General features: G+C 51.4%; 2 protein-coding genes across 4 annotated transcripts in view; one reads left to right on the forward strand and one right to left on the reverse strand.

Annotated features, from left to right (window-relative positions):
- Window positions 1–15,686, reverse strand: part of LOC107272063 (neurogenic locus protein delta) — a 23,112-nt gene extending 7,426 nt beyond the window's left edge. Inside the window, exons 1-4 of one of the 2 annotated variants that reach the window (XM_015748808.2) lie at window positions 14,171–15,686; window positions 11,692–11,994; window positions 4,886–4,949; window positions 520–771 (exon numbers count right to left, since the gene is read on the reverse strand). In XM_015748808.2, coding sequence (XP_015604294.1) covers window positions 520–771; window positions 4,886–4,949; window positions 11,692–11,994; window positions 14,171–14,227 — 676 coding nt within the window. In that variant the 5' untranslated portion in view covers window positions 14,228–15,686. The remainder of the gene's footprint in view (window positions 1–519; window positions 772–4,885; window positions 4,950–11,691; window positions 11,995–14,170) is intronic. The other variant, XM_025089323.1, reaches the window with a different exon arrangement.
- Window positions 15,685–19,574, forward strand: part of LOC107272064 (esterase E4) — an 11,186-nt gene continuing 7,296 nt past the window's right edge. The window contains exon 1 of one of the 2 annotated variants that reach the window (XM_025089326.1): window positions 15,685–15,787. The gene's annotated coding sequence lies outside the window, so the exon portion shown is untranslated. Of the gene's footprint in view, window positions 15,788–15,953; window positions 16,059–19,574 lie in introns of those variants that run through there. The other variant, XM_025089325.1, reaches the window with a different exon arrangement.

Genomic DNA, 19,574 nt, shown 5'->3' on the forward strand with positions numbered 1-19,574 from the left:
CAAAAGAAAGAAACAAAATATCAAACTGTTCGTCGACGCGCAAGAAGCTTCGTACTAAGACTAACCACACGGATCGTACCGTTCTTCCCTATACCCTCTTCCCGCTAACTCGCCTATCGGCCATCCTCCGTCCCGTCGTCCCGTCGTCGAGGGATCCTCCGGTCCGCAGGACGTCACGAGGTGGACGAGGACGGAGGAGCGAATCACCGAGCGCTCGGACTCGGTAAAAACAGGGGCAAGGACGGGGACGCGCTCGAGATGGATCAGCGGTATCCGAAGCGTGGGAAACGACTGGACGTCGTCCCCGTGGATACCGAGTGCAGTGGGACCTACGTGCATGGGCCAGAGGCCCGGAGGAGAGGGGACGGAACGATGAGGTCACTTTGGAAACGAGATACGACAGACAATGGTACACGGTGTACACGGTGCGTTCGGGGGATTTTGATAAGGCCCCCGACGTCACGGACGGGAATAGCATGTACGTGCAATAAGTGTCTTATGCTTTTGGACTGTACTCACGAGTGGCGCAGTAGTCCCCCTTCCAGCCCGACAGGCAGACCTTCTCGCCGCTTTGGCTGCAGCTGTAATGCCCAAAACTGTCGTCCCTGGGACGACAAAGATTTTCGCATCCCTTGCCGTAGTAATGGGCGACACAGGTGACTCGATACTCGTAGGACATGCTGGAGTGGTCGCTGCGATGCTCGTCCTCCATCCAGGTGGGCCCTACGTCCAGCCATTTTTGCGTGGTCAACCTGGCGATCAGGATATTCTCTGTAAGAAGAGAAACAAACAAAAGGGCCCAGGTGAGTCGTTGTGTGTTTTCTCTGGGAACAGAAAAGGGCCTTCTTCATTTTTTACTCTTTTTTCTTTCTTTCTTTTTTTCTTGCTTTTTTTTTTGTCTCTTATTCGACTCGCGCTGGGTATATCTGTCTGGCGGTAAGGCCGCTTCCTAGGGCATTATCATAATGGGGGCCCCGATTAGACGTTGCCTTATACACGGTGCAGGATAGCTCTATACAGATATAGAAGCCGCATCGAGTTGCGAGCGCAGCGCATGCATGCTGTATAAATGGCAAAAATCGTCTCACGCTTTTCGCCTTGTTCCCCCAAAATTAAGAGGGCCCAACCGGAGGAACCACCGTTTAACGGGAGGAACAGGCTGGTTCCCTACCGAAAAGTGGGAACGGGAGGAATCAAGTGGAGTATATAGACGGGCCGAGATGGCGTGTCGGGGATACTTAAAAAGCAAAGGGCAGGGGAGGAGGGGCCTCACTCGTTCCAAGAAGAAGAAGAAGAAGAAGAAGCGAAGTAAGAAGGAAACGATAAAGTCAGCTAGCAATTTTAGCAGTATTATGGCATAAGGAACCTTCGGAAAGAAGTAAAATGGGTTATAACAGTATTGGTAGCGGAGGCAGTAAGAAACATAAAAAACTGAAAAAACTTTAGAAAAAGAAAAAGAAATGAATGAAAAAAAGAAGGAGGTTAAGTCCTCTCGCATTAGAAACAGTAGTAGGAACGCGGGACCTACGGGGCCTCACAGGTGCGTCCCAAAACGTAACGCTCGCTCGCGTGTAATACAATTACCCCGAAGGAACGTCATACGTGCTCAACGGTCCCAGCGTTAGACGGGCTAGGACCCACCGGAGGCCCCGAGAGGCTTATAAAGACCGGATTAGGAAAAATCCAACAAAAATTTCAGAGGCCCCGTTCTCTCATGGGAAAGACGAGGAACGACCAAAAAAAGTATACGAGTATCGCTCACACAGACAAACCGATTTGGGGATCAATAAACGAAGGAAAAGGAAAAGAAAGAAAAAAAGTGAATAAACGGCCCAAAGGGTTAGAAATGGAAAAAGGATTGCCAGGAGGGAATTATTCTTATCGTTACCATTATCATTATACAGGGAGTCAACACACGCGGCAGGTGTCTCGTGCATGTACCAACAGCCGCGCATTACTCACGTAAATCTATCGTGCACCTTTTACCCGGCACGTTAGATCGAACCGATGGAACCGAAATTATAAGGCCCCTCTACCGGATTACTCATAGAGATATTGCTGCCGCCAGACTGTCATAATCGGCCGAGCCTCCCAGTCGACGGCACCAGGGACCTTCGTGCGATCCTCCTGCATCTCAGGAGATCATCCACTCGGCCGGGAACCCGTTAGGGCCCAGGATCCGTAGAAGAAGGTGGAAGAAGGCAGAAAGAGTTTAAAGGAGACGGTAGGATGCGGATGCAGTGCGAGGGCAAGAGAGAGAGAGAGAGAGAGAGAGAGAGAAGATACAGGTGATGCACGCGAACTTTCCGGGCCAGTTTTGACCGAGCCGGTGGCCGCGTTTAATTCGGCGCTGCAGGTGTATGGGGCAGAGTGTGGGGCCCAGGGCGAACGGAGTCAAGAAGATACAGGTGATGCACGCGAACAGAAAGAGTTTAAAGGAGACGGTAGGATGCGGATGCAGTGCGAGGGCAAGAGAGAGAGAGAGAGAGAGAGAGAGAGAAGATACAGGTGATGCACGCGAACTTTCCGGGCCAGTTTTGACCGAGCCGGTGGCCGCGTTTAATTCGGCGCTGCAGGTGTATGGGGCAGAGTGTGGGGCCCAGGGCGAACGGAGTCAAGACGCAGGATGGAGGCGAGGGGGGACGGGGCCCCTACCGTACGGCGAAGGAGGAGAATCGGGCCTGAGAAAGGAAGCAGCATCCGAGCAGCGGGCCAAGCGGGCCAATAAAAGGCTCGTTTCGCCGCCGACGCGAGGCGTCCCGGGGGCGTCTGGCCCGCGTCCATAAACACGGTACAGGTAGTCCGAGGTATTGTTGTTGTGTCCCGAGATGCCGCGCGAGGGATGGAAAACCCTAAGAGTGGGCTTTGCGTCTTCGGAGGCCAAACGTGTTAAAACGGAACCCCGGGCGATAAACGTACCGCCGCGATTCATGCGGCATACATTGTGAATTAATGTGGATATTAAATATGACGTCGCGTATGAATTAAAGAAAAAAGAAGAAAGAATTTTTACTACGGAACCCTCCAGTCCTCGAGGATCCTCTCTACCTGCTCCGGCAGGAGTCGCCCGTATGTCCCGTGTAGGAAGGTGCGCGCGCACCAGACCCCTCGCGCGCCGTTCAGACGCTAATTAGAATCGCGAGCGGAAGCAGGGCTGCCAAGCGTGCCGTTGCCGTTGCCGGTAGACGCGCACCAGAGATTCGTTTTACCGACAATTAATTAATTAGCCCTTTACCTGCCGCACTCGTACCACTACACGCGGCCAACGGTACTCGGTGTCATTACGCAGTTGGTAGCAGAGAAAACGGAGAAAGACGATGGAAGAGGAAGAACAAAATAAAAGGAAAGAATGAAATTGACGAGTGAGAGTTGGTATCCCTGCCGGATAACGGAAGCGACGTGAGAGCCTAGGCGGAATACATATATATATAGAGTGGGAGTAAAGTTATTCGAGAAATAGGGCTTAAATGCTCGTGTAAGGGCTCCAAGGATAACCCTTACCCTACACTGTCACTCTTGTTTCTAACCCTAACCTCAAAGCTGCGAGCCGCAGATACGACGAGCCACGCACCCCCGTTAAATCGGAACTCCCCGGAGAGGGTTAATGGCTCGGCAAACTCCCTACGACAAACTGGATACCTCCTCGTGGTTGTCTCTTCAAACAAGTACAGGACACTTGGGGAGCATCGCGCGAGGGATCGAAGTACCGCGGACTCGGGGGAAAGTGCTGTCCTCGCAGTCGGCGATGCCCGCCCTGGAAAACTTTGGCTCCGGGCTCGTCGCGACGGTGAAAACATGCCCTACGTGGACAGTGGAGTGAGTGCTCGGGGCTCCTATAAACCATATAGGATACGTACAGGTTCACGTAGACGGGGATGGTGTCGTGTTACCCTAGTGCCGGTAGGAGGTACTACGGTTACACAGGAAGGAAACACTAGTGCCTCGGGTTGGGCCTCCTATCCTCTTCTCTAACCTATGGCTGTCCTATGTATATAAATATATGTATACATATGTACCCGTATACTCTCTGGATAGGTAGGGAGCAATTTCCGAGCAAGGCAGTACATATTTACCACGTATGTACGTACATAGGGTACAGTGTATAGACGTACGTGCTCTCTCTCTCTCTCTCTCTCTCTCTCTCTCTCTCTCTCTCTCTCTCTCTCGCGCGCGCGCGCGTATCACGGATGGGCGCGCGCCTTTCCAGGGAAAACTACAGCGAGACGAGTCGACGTACTCTGTCGGGTAGTGCCGTAATATTTTATTTGTCTGTTGAAAGATTTTTTTCATAATAATTGAGAATTAGCGAGAGGGGTCTGAAACTGTGTAAAAGGACCCAATTTCGGAAGGATTGATCGGGCACGGAGGAAAAGGAGTTCCTGTGACGTAAGTGCTGGAGCAGCAAGAGACTCGGAAAGGTTTCCGGAGGTTAGGGAGGTTAGGGAGGTTAGGGAGGTTAGGGAGGTTAGGACGAGACCGTCCCGTATCTGGTGAATGTCGCGAGCCCGCCGGAAGTGGCTTCTTGGCTGTCTCGGACCCGAGACCATCACCTAACCATCACCTCATACCCAGCTGGCCTGCACATGCCAGGGCCGAACGCACGTTACCCCCGGGTGCCCCTGGGGGAGCTATACGATAAAAATCCAGCGGGACGCGTGCGCTCCAGATAAAGCAGTTTAAAAAAGTTTCAACAAGACGACAGAACGCACACGAGAGATAAGGGAGAGTTGCGCGGGGCTCCGCATGGTGGCGGCGGGTTACGGCAGTGCGCGGGCTACACGCGGATGAGCTGGATGAGCTTGCGGCTGACAAGACGTGCTTGGGCACTCGGGCACTCGGGCACGCATAGGGATCTTAGCATGAGAATTCGGATGTTGTCGCTTACCGGGCGAGTGCTGCGTCGTGTTGTCGGCCTCGTGGTAAGCTTCCACTATGAGGGAGAAGGTGCCCTGTAACACACGAAGGAACAAAAAATTAAAATCATTACTCAAGTTTCGCGCCAAAATCTTTGAACGCCAAATCAAATAACACATGCACGTCCGCGTGTGGATATCTCGAAGTGGCCCCGAAAGGTGCAGCTGCAAATTCCCTGGCAATTGGTTAACAAATTAGGGCGCGTTTCTGTTTCTATTTTTTAAGGGTTGCGGCATATAATCCAGCGCACGCATGCGCACCCGGCATGCGTTTAGTAGGAAAGGAGAGGGAGAGAGGGAGGGAAAAGAGGAGGACTCGCGCCTGTAAAGTAGACTCGGAAGTGTGCCCCTAAAAAGTACTGCTGGAAGGGGTTGAACGCCGGTGCGAAGGGGATGCCGATAGAAAAGTCTAGGGGAATGCAGCAAGAGGGAAGGAGACAGGAGCAGCCACCCCTGCGCGTGGAACCTTTTCGAAATTGCCAAGGGGTGACTTTTAACGGCGTGCCACCGGATATAAATCGTGCGTGTGCCGGCACGCAGTGCGCGTGGCACGCGACACTGGAAATAGGGAGAAAAAAGGGTAAGAGGAGGAAAGAAGAAAAAAAAGAAAAAAAAAGAAAAAAATTCTCATACTAATTATCAAGATCGACAGTACTCATTATGGTAAAAGAATTTAAAAAGAGCGCAATTATCATCAGCGGGCTGCGAGCAACGAGTAGGAGAAAGATTCCATTGTCGACTGGGAATGACGACCGGGGGCACTGGGGAACTGCGGCAGGTACGTACGGCCCTGTATAATATATAGGTATACACGGCTAATGATACTCCGCTAAGGATATCCTGACAGATCACTCTCGGGATACTACTTATTCTGCGGCTTCTCCTTCTTCTCTCTCGCTCTCCCACGATAGGCCTACGGACGGACCAGACAGAGATATACCGTGCGATAGGTACGGGTGGCGCGTGGGCGTCGTGACGTCGAGACGTCCCTGCAAGGACGAGGCCTGAAGACGACAGAGCCGCGAAGGAGTCTAGGGGCCTTCCCGTTCTGCGCTAGGAACGCTTAATTATTAACTTTGGACCGCGACGTTACACGGCCTCGTTACGCCCGTTGAATAATAAAGGCCGCTTCCGTCGCGGTTCTCTCGCCGAGAACCGCCTGCCGACCCTACGTGCTTTCTCCGGCCTCCCGTATTTAACGCTCCGCAGTCTCTGCGGAGCCGCACGGAGGCTACGTGCTGCCAAGTGGCCAAGTGGCCAAGTGGCCAGCCGCTCGTAGCTCCGTGCGCGCCTGTGGACGGGCAAATTTCCACTGGCAAATTGGCAGGGGGAGATTCGAGGGAGGCCCGGCATGGGATGCTGAGAAGAGCTGGAGCAAGGAATCCAGGGAACGATAGGAAGCCGAGAGGAGGAGGAGGAGGAAGTAAGAGGAAAAAGAAGGAGAGGAGGGCGGGAGGGAGTAAAGGTCGAGGATGGCAAGGAGGCCCAAGGCCTTCCTGCGTGCTTCTCTCTGTTCGTCTCCGTCGCTCGCTGCGCCGGCAGCGGCCAGGAGCCTCGTGGAAAGGTACGAGGCGAAGGAGTCGGGCGGCGAACGCGCCGAGCGGCAAAGGGAACGGGGAGGGTGCCGCGGAGATAAATCGCACGCTAGAGAAATCCCACCGTGGACGCTCGCTAATTTATAACAGGGATACGAATTAAGCCGGCAAAAAGGTGAAAAAGCTTAAAAAGCCGCGGCATCGGGAGAACAATGTAGGGTGTGTTTCGGGATGGAGCTTTGGGATTGATCTCGGCTGAGCCACGTTACCGTGACAGTGAGAGAGAGAGAGAGAGAGAGAGAGAGAGAGAGAGAGAGAGAGAGAGAGAGAGGATAGCGATACATAAAGGGAGGGAGTAGAGGATTCCATAGAGGATGAAGAGGGAAGAGAAGAATGAATGTAGAAGAGAAAGAGAGAGAGAGAGAGAATACTCGGGAGTTGGTTCCCACGGCTGCGCAGCATACTTCCACCTTCCCAGCCTTCTCTTTGCCTCTCTCCGTCCCACTCCAGCCCCGGTCACTCTCTCCCTCTCACTCCTGCTCATTCACTCATTCTCTCTCTTCCTCTCTCCTACTCACTCGCTCCCTCCATTTCTCTCTGCCTGACCAAGAATATTCAGCTCCCCACCACGCCGCTCCGTGCGCACCTTCCCATCTCTATCTGCATCTCTGACAAACCTTTGCATTCTCATTGATCCTCTCTCTCTCGCACTCGCAGCGAGAGCACGCTACCTCCTCTGCTCCCACCAATGGAATCGTTCCGACTACCATCGTCCAGTCGGTAGGTACAGTCGTTCCCTGCTTCTCTCTCTTGCCAAGCCATTCACCGATTCTTCTTTCCCTCTCTCTCTCGCGCGCAAGATACTCCGACTCCTGCCGGTGCACGTAGCCCGGACTAACCGAACCGACAATCACGGGAGTAGCGGGTGCATCCAGTCCCCCCTCTCCCTCCTATCCCCTCGTTCCACGTTACCTACGTGTTAACTCCGCGTCCTCCTTCCACCGAGAGAAAGATGACGCGGCCCTTTGCGAATCTCGAACGATACCCACTGCAACTGCAACTGCAGTTCGCCGGTTCACTGAACATCGAGGAGGATAAATTCTTCGTAACATTGTGGAGCCACCTTTAGGCTCTGCTCTCTGACTTCGCCTGTGTCTAAATACTCGCTCATTAACTTTTACAACCTTCTGCCCTTTTATTTCGTATATACAGCCAGTGGCAACAATCCGTTTCCAATGGCCACCCGGTGCATCTCTGGTGCATCTCGGGTGCATCTCGGGTGCATCTAGCTCCTGCCGATTTTGCACTGCAGCGATTCCTTCTCCCTTTCTTTACCCTCTTTTCTTTTTTCCTCTCCTGCCGACTCCGCAATTTACACGGCGAACGAAACCCTCCTAGGAGGGGGGAGGGGGGAGGGGGGCACCCCTCCGGATCCTGCGGGATGCTTCTCGTAGCTGGGAGAATTTTATGGCCGCTGGGAATTTAACGATACGAATGCCTCTCGGGTATTAAGGCGCGCGCGCATAGAAACGCTCCTATTTCGCTCGTTACTCTTAAATGTAGCCATTCTGGAACATCAAGGCGATGCGGCGTGTCGGCGGGTGTCCACGTGGACGCTGAGATTTCCGGGAAAAAATTAAGATCCGCGATTGCTCTTTTCTTTTCCACGTCAATTTCTTCTCTCCGTTTCTGCCGATCGAACAACTCACTGTCTTTATTTTATTCCAACAAACGGAAAACAGAATGACAATTTCGAAACGTCAATCGGCTCACAGCTGTTTCCAAGTTGGCGGTCGAACACTGTTAAAATCGTGATATTTTGAGAATTTCGAGAGCCTGCTAAATATTTGGCGAACGATAACTCACCACTGGTTTGAAATAGAGCGACTTGTATCCAGTAAGAATTTTCGTAGAATCCCGATTTCAATAAAAAAAAAAAGACAGCAACTAAAAGCACACCTGTCAGAACTTAGCGACAACGTGCGACAGCACTAAAAAAAAAAAAAAAACCAACAAAGAAACCCGTTCCAATGATCAAACGTATTTCGAGAGCAATAAAGAAAGAAAAAAGTCCCAAACAAAGAGCGACAAATTCGCCGCCACTCGGACCGAATGTCATCATCGACTGTCCGGCGACAAGAGAAAGAAAAATGTAAAAAAAAAAAAGAAAAGAGAAAAAGTGGTCGAAAAACACAGAAGCTGCCCAGAAATAAAAAGCACACGATCGGATGGAAGCCAGAAGTCAATATCGCCACTTAGGATCGAAATAACAGGGCCATAGATTAGAAGAGCCGGGCACAGCGGACCCAAAAGTGGTCCCAGCCGCGATCATGCGTATTCGACGTGTGTGGCTCTCGTACTACGCCGAAAGAAAGAAGTCAACCAGACTAGCGGAGCGAACGAGTATTGTGGCTGGTAGTAAGTCCCAGATTGCCCGAGGGGCCTTACGAGTCCGAGAATAGCCGTCCTACACGTGAATAAGTATGTATGTATAACAGCGTCGGACGGGAGTCCCCATCGGGCCCACCGATCTACTTGTCCATTCAAGACTACAATGTATCCGCCGACTACGCACCCGTACATTTAAATACATATATATATACATACGTACGTACATACATAGCGGAGTATTCATTGAAGTAATGAAACAAAAAATAATAAAACAACGTCGATACCTACTTAGAGCCTATAACGTACTATACCAAATTCGATAACATCTACGACCATACTATAGTACGCCCGTACCCTAACCTACAGACTGTATCACCTTGGTAATACATTATCGCGCATCGTACAGGAATCAGAGTACAAACGATAAAGTAACACAGTACCCCACAGCCCATGGGTACTAACCTAACCCAACCCGACGCGGGGTACAAGCACACAACCTAACCCGTGGAGTTCGAGAACGCGTGGTAGGCATTCGCGGATCTAGAAAGATCCGTCCTTGGTAGTGGATATCGAGTGTACGCGGCGAGAGAGAGACGCACGCTCGGGTAGCACGAGGGGATGAAGAAGGAGAGAGAGAGAGAGAGAGAGAGAGGAAGAACGAACAAAAATGTCAGTAAAACGCGGGTTGGCGTGTAACGCGATTTCGCGCTGAATAACTAATGCGTAACGAGACTCGATGGGCTGTGGTGGAGATAGGGTCGAAAAAAAAAAGAAAAACAGCATGGTGAAAAATTAATAAAAGGGACGCAATTTTTTTTAAACCGATGATAAATAGCCGACAACTGCACCGAACCCCGTGCATTGAACCGAGGGGGCCCACGTTGGCCCGTCGAGTCCCTTACCCCTAACAGAGCAGCTCGACCCTCGAGCCTTAATCTGTATTCACCGGGTAATCGGTATTCACCGTATTTGGGCCTCACGTGAGAGTCAATCCGCCCGTCAGGAGGAACACGCGACGTCCGTCGAGGTTTGGCGAATTGGGCTTGGATGATGATGCCGAAAATGCCTATGCCGATCGATAGAGTGAGGTTAGGGGTAGCTTCGAGGGGTCAATAGGAAGATGTTATCCACGGAGCTACCCACGTGGTGAATGGGAGACCTCGAACGTTCGATATAGAATGTTCCGTATGGATATATAGATATACAGACGGAGTCAGTAGAGGAGTCCAGGGCGCCCATGCTAATAAGTGTAGCGTGGCTATCAGCTGATGTACCTGCCGGTTGACCACGTGTCGCGCCCACCGGACTGACTGGTAACGAGTGGAGCCATACACGAGTTACGTAAAAAAAGGAACGACCTAGTGGTACTCCTGTAGCCGGAGGATACCAGATCATTTTGCATTATCACGGTGCTCCTGGGAAACCGGCTAATCTCGGTGCGAATTGAGACGTAACGTCAACAGGCCCAGAAATCCTAAATGCACGATTAACGTGAGACGCGGTCGAAGAAAGTTTTTCCTGAAAGTCATCGGCTCCCGTACACGCCTGTATATATATATATATATATATATATATATATATATATATATATATATATATATACATGTCTGAGGCAGACAACGCGTACAGGCCAACGATCAAGTGAAACGAGCAGCAGAGTTCGATCGCGTGAGTTTTCGCGTCTCGCGCGAGTCTAAAACTAAAAATATGCGGCATGTTGCCAACAGGGAGTCGAACGAAGAGAGAAGCCGCTAAAGATTTTTGTATATAGAGCGCGAAGCGCGAGAGGAGCAGGAGAGGAAAGGCAGTGGAGAATTTAGAGATTTCGAGTAGGACGTCTTCTCCTTCCGAGTATAATTTATGCCGAGCGATTCGTGGACAGGAACTACATAGTCATTCTGGAGAGAGAGAGAGAGAGAGAGGGAGAGGGAGAGACGGTAAATGGCATAGCCGTGAGAAAAGGCGCGACTGTACACGTCGCGATGACTCCTGGACAATGACTGTACTGTCAGTGAGCGCATGGGTTCGCGTTGCCAATGTAAACTAATTATCCAGCCGGGAATATCCAGTGCGCTTGGCATAACGTAACGAGGCGAGGAGCGAGAAGGCGAAAAAAAAGAAGCACCGAGTACAAAAGTCGAATCATTCAAGACTAGACTCTGGGATTTGATTTCTTTGTAAATACCATCTTTGACGCATAACCCGAATACCCAGGCCTGGGCGTCCCTGTGTAATATTGGCCAATATGCGAGTCAGCCAGTCGCCCAAGTCGGGCCAGGCACACGACAGTGCGCAAGGGGCGCCATATGGGTTTGTAAATTTAACTCGGCGAGAGAGTCGACGAGAGAAGGAGAAAGTGGCGTGAGGGGAAGGGGGGGCGGCGGGAGAGAGAGAGAGAGAGCATAACGTAGGATCGCGGCACGTAGAGAACCAAGAGGATGGAAAGGGAGAGGAGAGGCCTCTGGCACAAAAGGCCTAGCCATCTGCCAGTGGCCCTGCAGAGTCTCGCATAGACACGGCCGACGTACCGGGATGGTGGTGCGTGGTGCGTGGTGCGTGGTGCGTGGTAGCGCAACGGCAACGGCAACGGCAACGGCAGGAGGGAGAGAAGACAAGTGCTTTGCCTGCTCTTTGCGCCATCTGCCATTCGGCCCTCTTTGTCCCTTGACTCCTCGTCCCTCCGCTCGGTCCGGCCTTCGTCTTTTTTTTGGCAATTTCGCCTAGCTTTTACTGGGAATCGAGAAACGTCTCTGACTGCGGACGCGCAACGCCGCCGCTTTGCGTGTCTATGGAGGTTACGGCTGTGACCTTGATATTTAATAGATAGACATACGTGAGTGTGTGTTACTTACCGGCCAGGTGAAGTCAAAGGGGAACCTGATGGGATTGGTGAAGCTCGGCAGAGCCGCGCCGGGGCTGAAATTGACGACGTTCTCGCCCAGCACGGGCGTCAGGACGTCCCCGTAGGTGCAGGGCGACGTCGTGTCGATCTTCACCTGGTACTGCTTCAGGCACACCCGAAAGCGCGTTTTACAAGCGCCGGAACAGTCGCCCGTCCTGGAGGTGGTGCCCGAGCAGCATTTGCCCAGGCTGTCCTTCCCGTACTCGTTCACGAAGGACTTTAACCTCAGTTCGAAGACACCCGAGGCGTCGACCTGCAAAATCACAAGGTCAAACGGGCACTTAGAGGCAGGAGCGAGAGGAGGCGGCGCGCCGAGCAAATTTCGAGAACCATGTACACGCGTGTGAGGTGAACTCATTGCGCATGCCAATAGGCCTCGCAACGTGCACCGTCCCTAAGAGGCGAGTGCACTGCTTAATGTGGCCACTCCTGCAAAATAGAACATGCACCGAGGAGCCCGGGGACCACACTACGAGACATTGCGTGGGGTCCGTTTAGCGTGTGTATATGCGTACGACTGTCTCTTAAAGGGAGACGAGAAAGAAGATGGGAGAAAAAAGGGCACGATCCTCCGGCGTGAAAGAAGTCCTCTTAAGAAGTCGAACGTTCGATTACGCAGTCGGGAAAATCGTCCCGAGGGAATCCTGGAAGCGCGACTTGGTAGAGATAAGAAGCGATCGGGGATAGAATTTCACGATTTCCGATTACGCGAATCTCCGACGTCTTAGGTTGTACGCGGTGTAGGCGCCTGTCTGCACAGATGTGACGTAGGGAAACGTAGAAACTCTCGAAGCGGAGGACACTGAATATGCGCGATCACGTTTTGACAGACGCGTGCAGCGGGGAACAAACACCTCGTGTGCGCGAATATCGGTATAGAAATATGGATGGGGACAGTGTGTTACGCACACGCGTCCCATGCGAAGAGAGTTCGTCTCCTCACCCGTTCCCACCCACTGTCAATGATGGATTCGCGCACGGAATAAACAAACGCCTCGATTTCGCCACTAGGGCGAAGCGGGGCGCTGCAGTCGCGGCACAACGGGCGGCGGCTAGAGTCCCTAGAGCGACTAGAGTCCAGGACGTCCAGGACGTCCAGGAGCGAGTCCCGATGTATTCCCGATTGCCTTTCCGGGCTCTATATACTCTTGCGAATGGATGAGATATAGCAGCATCGAGCTAACCTATATATCCGCATGCCAGATCGTCATGGCGGCGCGCGTGCGATCCTCGTGTTTACCTCAGCGACGATGCCCCCGTAAGCCATAGAAGAGCGAGTATACCTATAGGCATAACGGCGCACGTAAACGCACGCAACCCGGATAAAAGGCGTCCCGATTGACTTTTACTTGCCGGGACTCTATTCCGGGCATCGAATGGCTCACGCGTATTTATGGATACGACGTTATTTCGTCATAAAGGGTCCGCCGGGACGCCGATGCACGCGGAACCGGAGGAAGCGTGGACGCCGGGAGGTTCGCCCATCGGAAAACGTCCGACTGGAGGGACGAGTCGAAGAAATATTCACGGAATCGGGCCGAACGTTCCCAAACACTGCTGTGCCGCTTATTGAGTCTGACTTTAGGAAGTGAACGACGCGTCGCGACGTCACGTAGGAAGTTATAGGGTTTTCTAAAGGAGAAAAGGGCGTCTACGTAAACGCGCCAGACAATTCTAAAAAGAGTTCAAGCGCCGGATTTAGCCAGGATTTTTAGTGAATCCGCTGTTAGTTCACTTTCTTCCGCGGGAGATGCGCGCGCGAGAGAGAGAGAGAGAGAGAAACCCTCAGGAGAGAAACAGAGTCAGTACACAACTAGAATCTCAGCGTGGCACAATGTTAAAATGCGCAGAGACAAAAAGAGAAGACTCGTATCCTCTCCCAGGGAGAATCCAGTAGAGAGAAAAAAAAAAAAAAAAGAAAAACTACCAGAGAAAAGAAGTGGAAACAGTAGTATAGTAGTATATAGACTAGTGGAAGCAACTTCGAGCCAGTTCATCATATACACACTGTTCATCGTATACAGCAATATATACTGTCTGCCGTATCCTCCTCATCGGCAAACCGATGAGCTACCCTACCCTACGACTCACTGACTCACTAACAGACTGACTGACTTTGATTCCGGACCAAACGTTCGTGTCATTCATCGGAAACAGAGTCTCGCGCCTCGTTGCTAACCGACAACACTCGCGGGCCTGTCGGTTGACAGTGACTTCAGTTCTGAGAGCCGCCAGTTATTTACTCTGCGCCACGTTCCGTATAGAGAATAGAATTTGGAGTTCAGTATGCAAGTATGCGCACAGTGTGTATTGAGGCGGGAAATTTGAAATTGCAATATCTATCTTTGTTACACGAATTGAGAAGGAGCTTGACTGAGGTGGTAAACTCTTGTTTTTTTTTCTTAAATGTAATAATTGTAAGAACTTACCTCGCGCGATGGCGAGAGCACGACGGCCACGGAAAAGACGAGCATGGCAGTCCACATGTCGCGACAGTTGTTGCCAGCTGAATATTGGCAAACGAGAGTAGGAAGGGGGGCGTTTTTCAAAACGCCTGCTGAACTCTCGTGTCTCGGCTATCTCAGGTCGGAGGTTATGCCTGATCCGGATGACGTTACCTCCTAAGAGTAATGTTACGCGGCTGCATACTAGCCATAAGGTCAGCTGCGACGGAGGACTTGTCAAAGGATGACTTTAATAATCCCACCGACGATTTTCCTTGACACTTTGCGTCGTTTTATCAAATTTTGATTTTTCTCCTTATTATCCTTTCGGCTGCTCTCCTAGGCTGTTTCCTCTTATTTCCTCTTGGCTCCACTCCTCCTTCTTCCTTCCTTCCTTCCTTTACGCACTATTTTGACTTTGACACTCTCTTCATCTGGATTATACTTGCGGGCACGTCTTACATGCGGACGTAGTATGTCGACGTATCGTGAACTTCTGAGCACGGCGCGTCGTGAACAAAACAATAAGCCGACGCGGTAAATTTGATTGATAAATATAAAATTTCGCAATTTCGCAATTTCGCGTTAACAGACGGTAGTCACACTGCACACTTTGACAATACAATATAGAAACACTTTAATCCAAGATTTCCAGGGTGAGATGCGCTGAGTTGAACGGAGCGGTCGACGTCCTTTGGTTGAGATTGAAAAAGTAGCTCTTTCAAAGGTAGTACGATTAATAAACACAGTATTATGTATACACACTGTATCACCGGTAAGAACAACAATGGAGCAATGGAAGTGAGCCTTGAGGAATGAGCCGCAGGAGCGTCCTTTGAATTTTTGGCAGATCCTGTCGGTCCGTTGCTTTCAAAGTAAAATTGGACGACGAGCGGACGGACGTCTGGACGGAGATAAATATATACACGTGTGTGTATATATATATATTTAATAAATAGACCAGGTTACACAGTAAACATTAGACGGATGTTGCGTGGATGACGTTGTATCAGAACTGGACGCGTGTATCGAAACAGTTGAATGAACGTAGCTTCAATTAAGCCGGCTGGGATTCTTTAATCACACAGTGATGAGACGGTCGTCGCGACGCCAGGATATGTACACCGTATTACAATAATATCACCTTGGTAGCACGTCTTCTTGCGAGTTCGTTATGTGCCGGCGGACGCGTCACAGGCATTCTACGAAGCACCGATATAAACCTTCCTCGGGAGACTCCGTAACGTCGAGAGTAACGAGAGAGTGTTCTGTCGCAGCAGGGCGAAGCGGTGCCAGGAGTTTACCGACGACAAATATCAAGTTCCAAATGTTTGACACAAGTGATTGGAGAGCTGCGCGAGACTCGTCACCGGCGAGTGTAACTTTTGACAGTCGTAGAGAGTCCACGGGAACCTGGTGGAGCTTCCTCGTAGGTGCTCCGCGCCGTGTGGTTCCTGCTCGGCGGAGGGGACTCACTACTGTGGCACCGATTATATTGTAGTCAGGTCAGGTTATATGGCTCTCCTCCACAGCCGACTAGGTAGGGATGACGGCACCCGGGTAGTAGCACCCGGGAGTTCAGTCAAGGAAGAGGAGATTACGGTAAGCACGATAGTCACTACTCCGTAGCCGAGATACTACTGGCGCTGGATCACCGGCTAGAGTCGCCCTCTTTGCCTTGCGCCTCGGAATCCCTCTATTTCCTCCTTCGACTGTATATACTCCGTATGCGCTGTCTCGCTTCTCCTCTCTCTTTCCCTCCCTCTCTCGTGCAGTGGATCTCCGGCTGCCGTATAGCGCTACTCCATCAGAGTTCCTTCCTACGGACACAACGAGAGGCCGTAGCTCTTTGCTCTCCGATTCACTCGGGCAGGTACGATCGTCTCTTCTCGCTCTACCGAGGCTCACGTCGATATGACGCTCTCTTTACGACTCCACCGTATCCTCCTTCTATTTATTCTCCTTTGCTCTCTTGGCCAGTCGCTGCGCCTAGTATATCCCACCGCCAACAGGAGCGCGATCCGACGAGAACTTCTCTCGCGTGGTACACTGGCGCCACACTGCGGCCGATTTTCGCACTTTCACTCCCTGAGGGATAAACACGAACCGATAGATGCCGGTGGCGTTCCGCGAGTTTTCACCCAATTACAATACTTCAAAGGAGACACCAATTTTTTCGTTCGTATCTTCCTCGAAAAAAAAATCCAATTTTTCGTATATATCGAACACTCGATGACCGATAAAGTTTTTAAGTTATCGATAACGTGGGTTAGACGCACTCCGGATTTTTGATTGATTAAAAAAAGCGTGACCGGTGTGCTACTCTGATTTCAATAAAAAAAAGAGAGAGAGCGCAATAGTAGCGTGCACGCGCTTCGATACGTAACTTGGCGTGCGGTCTGTCCCGTACGCTTCGGAGTGCAACCCTCGACTGGAGGTTGCAGCCGGCAGCACCCCTACTTATAATAGTGGGTCCCCCGGCTATGGCGGCGCATAAGAGTGAGCCAGTCAGCCAGCCAGGGAGACGTGGGGCAGCTGCAGGCCGGCTGCACGCGCCCACCCCCACCACTCGACAAGCTCACCCCATTCACCCCTCCATTACCCCTACATGCGCCTCACCCCTCTCCCTCGGCACCCCGAACGACCGCTGCCCCTCCTCGCGATCCCCCACCCTGCGACACCGTGGCACGCGCCGCGTGCTTCCTTGTGACGTCACACGGTCCTCCTCTTATTTACTCATACACTTCTTTACCTTCTCGGCGCAGACCCTCCTAATTGTCTTTTCTCCTTTTCTCCTTTTTCTTCCTTTTCTTTTTTCACCTTTTCTTCTCGTCCCCCCTCCTGTACCCATCGCTTCGGTGTCCCTCTAATAGACTTTCGAAACCCCTTTTAACCTTACTCGATTATTACTCACCGGGAGTCTTCGTATTCCAGCTGGATAACTCGTTTTATGTAGATTTACTCGGTGTTATCCGTTGACGCAAAGAAATCAACACTTCCTGCTCGCTCTGTAGACGCGCATGCGCACCGATGACTTCCTGCGACACGAAAGACTCAATCCGATGCAGGTTGCCAGTGCGCATCGCTGTCTTTCACTGAACAGTCATGTGTATCAAGGATGATGTCCGAGTGCAGATTGGGAGCCAATGTCTCAAAACACGTCGGAACCTGTTTGCGAGATACCGCTCCGGCGCGCATGCGCAGTAGTTGTTCGGGAACAGCGCGCTACATCCGAAACTTATTTATCGCTACCACCTCTCTTCGTAACTCTTTTCCTTATTTTCTTTTTTCCTTTTCGGCACACAGAGTGGCATCGATCGCTCCCCGTTGGACTGCACTGCCGTGTAGGTGCCGGTTGCAAGGTCAGTGGGTGGGACCCATGCACTATGGGCCTGTTACGCTTCGCTGCATTTAGAATCATCGAAAATGCCAGACCGGCCTGGCCCCTGCGCCCCAAGTGCACCCCCTGCAACACCGTGACCCCATGGACGACACACACACCGGGTGACAGATTAATACGGTGCACACACGGCGCCCGCCATTGTACTCGCATAATGCACCGGACCTGTTTCGTACACTCCTAGATCCCTCGTCTACCTACCTTCACCCTATATAGTATATTACATCACATATAACTATATACATATATCTATAGACACGGGGTAGTGTCACCAAGAGAATCCCATTGTGCGATTTCAACCCTCCATGCATTTCACCGACAGACACCATAAATCGCTATAACCACGGCGCTATCGTCGAGCATTCCCGTGTGCGGTGCAACCTAACTGGATAAATGCGTAGAAACGAAATAAAAAAAAAAGTTAAAGAGAAAAAGACGGAAAAAAGTAGACAGGTAAGGGGCCACGTAATTCAACCTACAAGAATCAGTGCTACGCGTACGCCCCCTGTACACAAACGCAGCAATGTACCCAGCCGATAAGACCTCCAAGAGGCAAAAGGAAGCCATTGTTATTTTCCCCGTATAAAACACGGAGAGTCCCATGAGCGTGAAGTTTTAAGAGGGTGTACCGGTATATAGGATAGGGCCCATAGGTGTATGGTATACTTCCGGTCACGAGGTGGTTCAACAGGTCAGACCGACGGGGGAGCCAGATGGAACCACTTCCGGCCCTCGGAGCCCATCGCTTCCCTCATCACCCCTCATCGCCCCTCATCACCCCTCATCGCCCCTCATCGCCCCTCATCGGCCCCTTATGGCTTGCTGTTACGTATTTACTTCCCTTCTACCGTCGCGTCAGCGCTCGGCGCAACAACATTGCCTCCCCATACGCATATGCTGCTCCGCATTATATCCAATTAAAGCAATGTACCTGCTCGCTACCTCAATGCACATTCCTGCGCATTCCCATCTCCTCGATGCACCCTACCCCTACGTGTCCTATTATCGGTACCAGCATCGATTGGACTTCTACGTTCTTAAGCCACTATGGCCTTTGGCTCCATAATGCATTGCAGACTTATGCCAGTAGTCGTACCAGTCGTCTCTCTACCTCCACGTGGCCTAGGCCCATGCACGCATTTCTCCTACTTGCCTTCTTGACGATACCGTGTAGGCACGCTCTTGCGCCTACCTTACGAGGTTGCCCGACAAGTAAATCCGTCACGCGACTCGCTACGAACTTGGTTCATTCATACGTACGACCCTCTACGCACTTGCTGTCTCCTACTTGTGCTCGCTTACACGTTCCTTTTCCTCTCTCTTGCTCGCTTGCTCTCCATAGTCCGATTCTGCGGGATCCAACAAGGACGGGACTAGGTGCGTGAGACGGTTCGCTTTACGTTCTACTGTATGCGGGAAATACGTGTCTTCCGAAAGCTATCAGGTATGGGGCTGGTGGGGGGAGAGGCCTTCAATTTTTGAGCTTTATGGGCTTATTCATTAATGGTGTTTCCGAAGATTTTTCTGGGGCTGGAAAATAAGTTGGATTTTCTATCAGTGTATACATATAGGTATACGGTGGTGATATGAACTTGCTGCGAGGACTCTCTTGTCTTTCTTATAGTCAGCGAATCGGACTGTGTTTAACGTTCACAAGACTTCCTGGAGAAACAAATGGACCCCCTCAATTTCTGTCCCCTACCTGAGTGCTGCTGCTGTGTGCGTGGCTATGGTGTTTCGAGGGTGGTGTGTAGGTATTAATAAAGATATAACCTGGAGCCAAACGGGAAGCCAAAGCTGGGAAAGTAAACAGTGGGTTTGCTTGGGAGCCTTTCTACTGCCTGTACTATAGGTGCCGTGTGTATCGTGCTTTTTTATTTTTCTTCCCATTCGCGCCGAGGAACCAGCCAGAGTAGGCTGGAAGTGTGAGGATAACGTCCACCGCGTCTTGGTTTTGGGAATTTCGAGCAACTGCGCAAACAAGCGGGG

This window comes from Cephus cinctus, unplaced genomic scaffold (genome assembly GCF_000341935.2).
Source record: "Cephus cinctus unplaced genomic scaffold, Ccin1 Ccin1_scaffold1102, whole genome shotgun sequence".
Taxonomy (NCBI): domain Eukaryota; kingdom Metazoa; phylum Arthropoda; class Insecta; order Hymenoptera; family Cephidae; genus Cephus; species Cephus cinctus.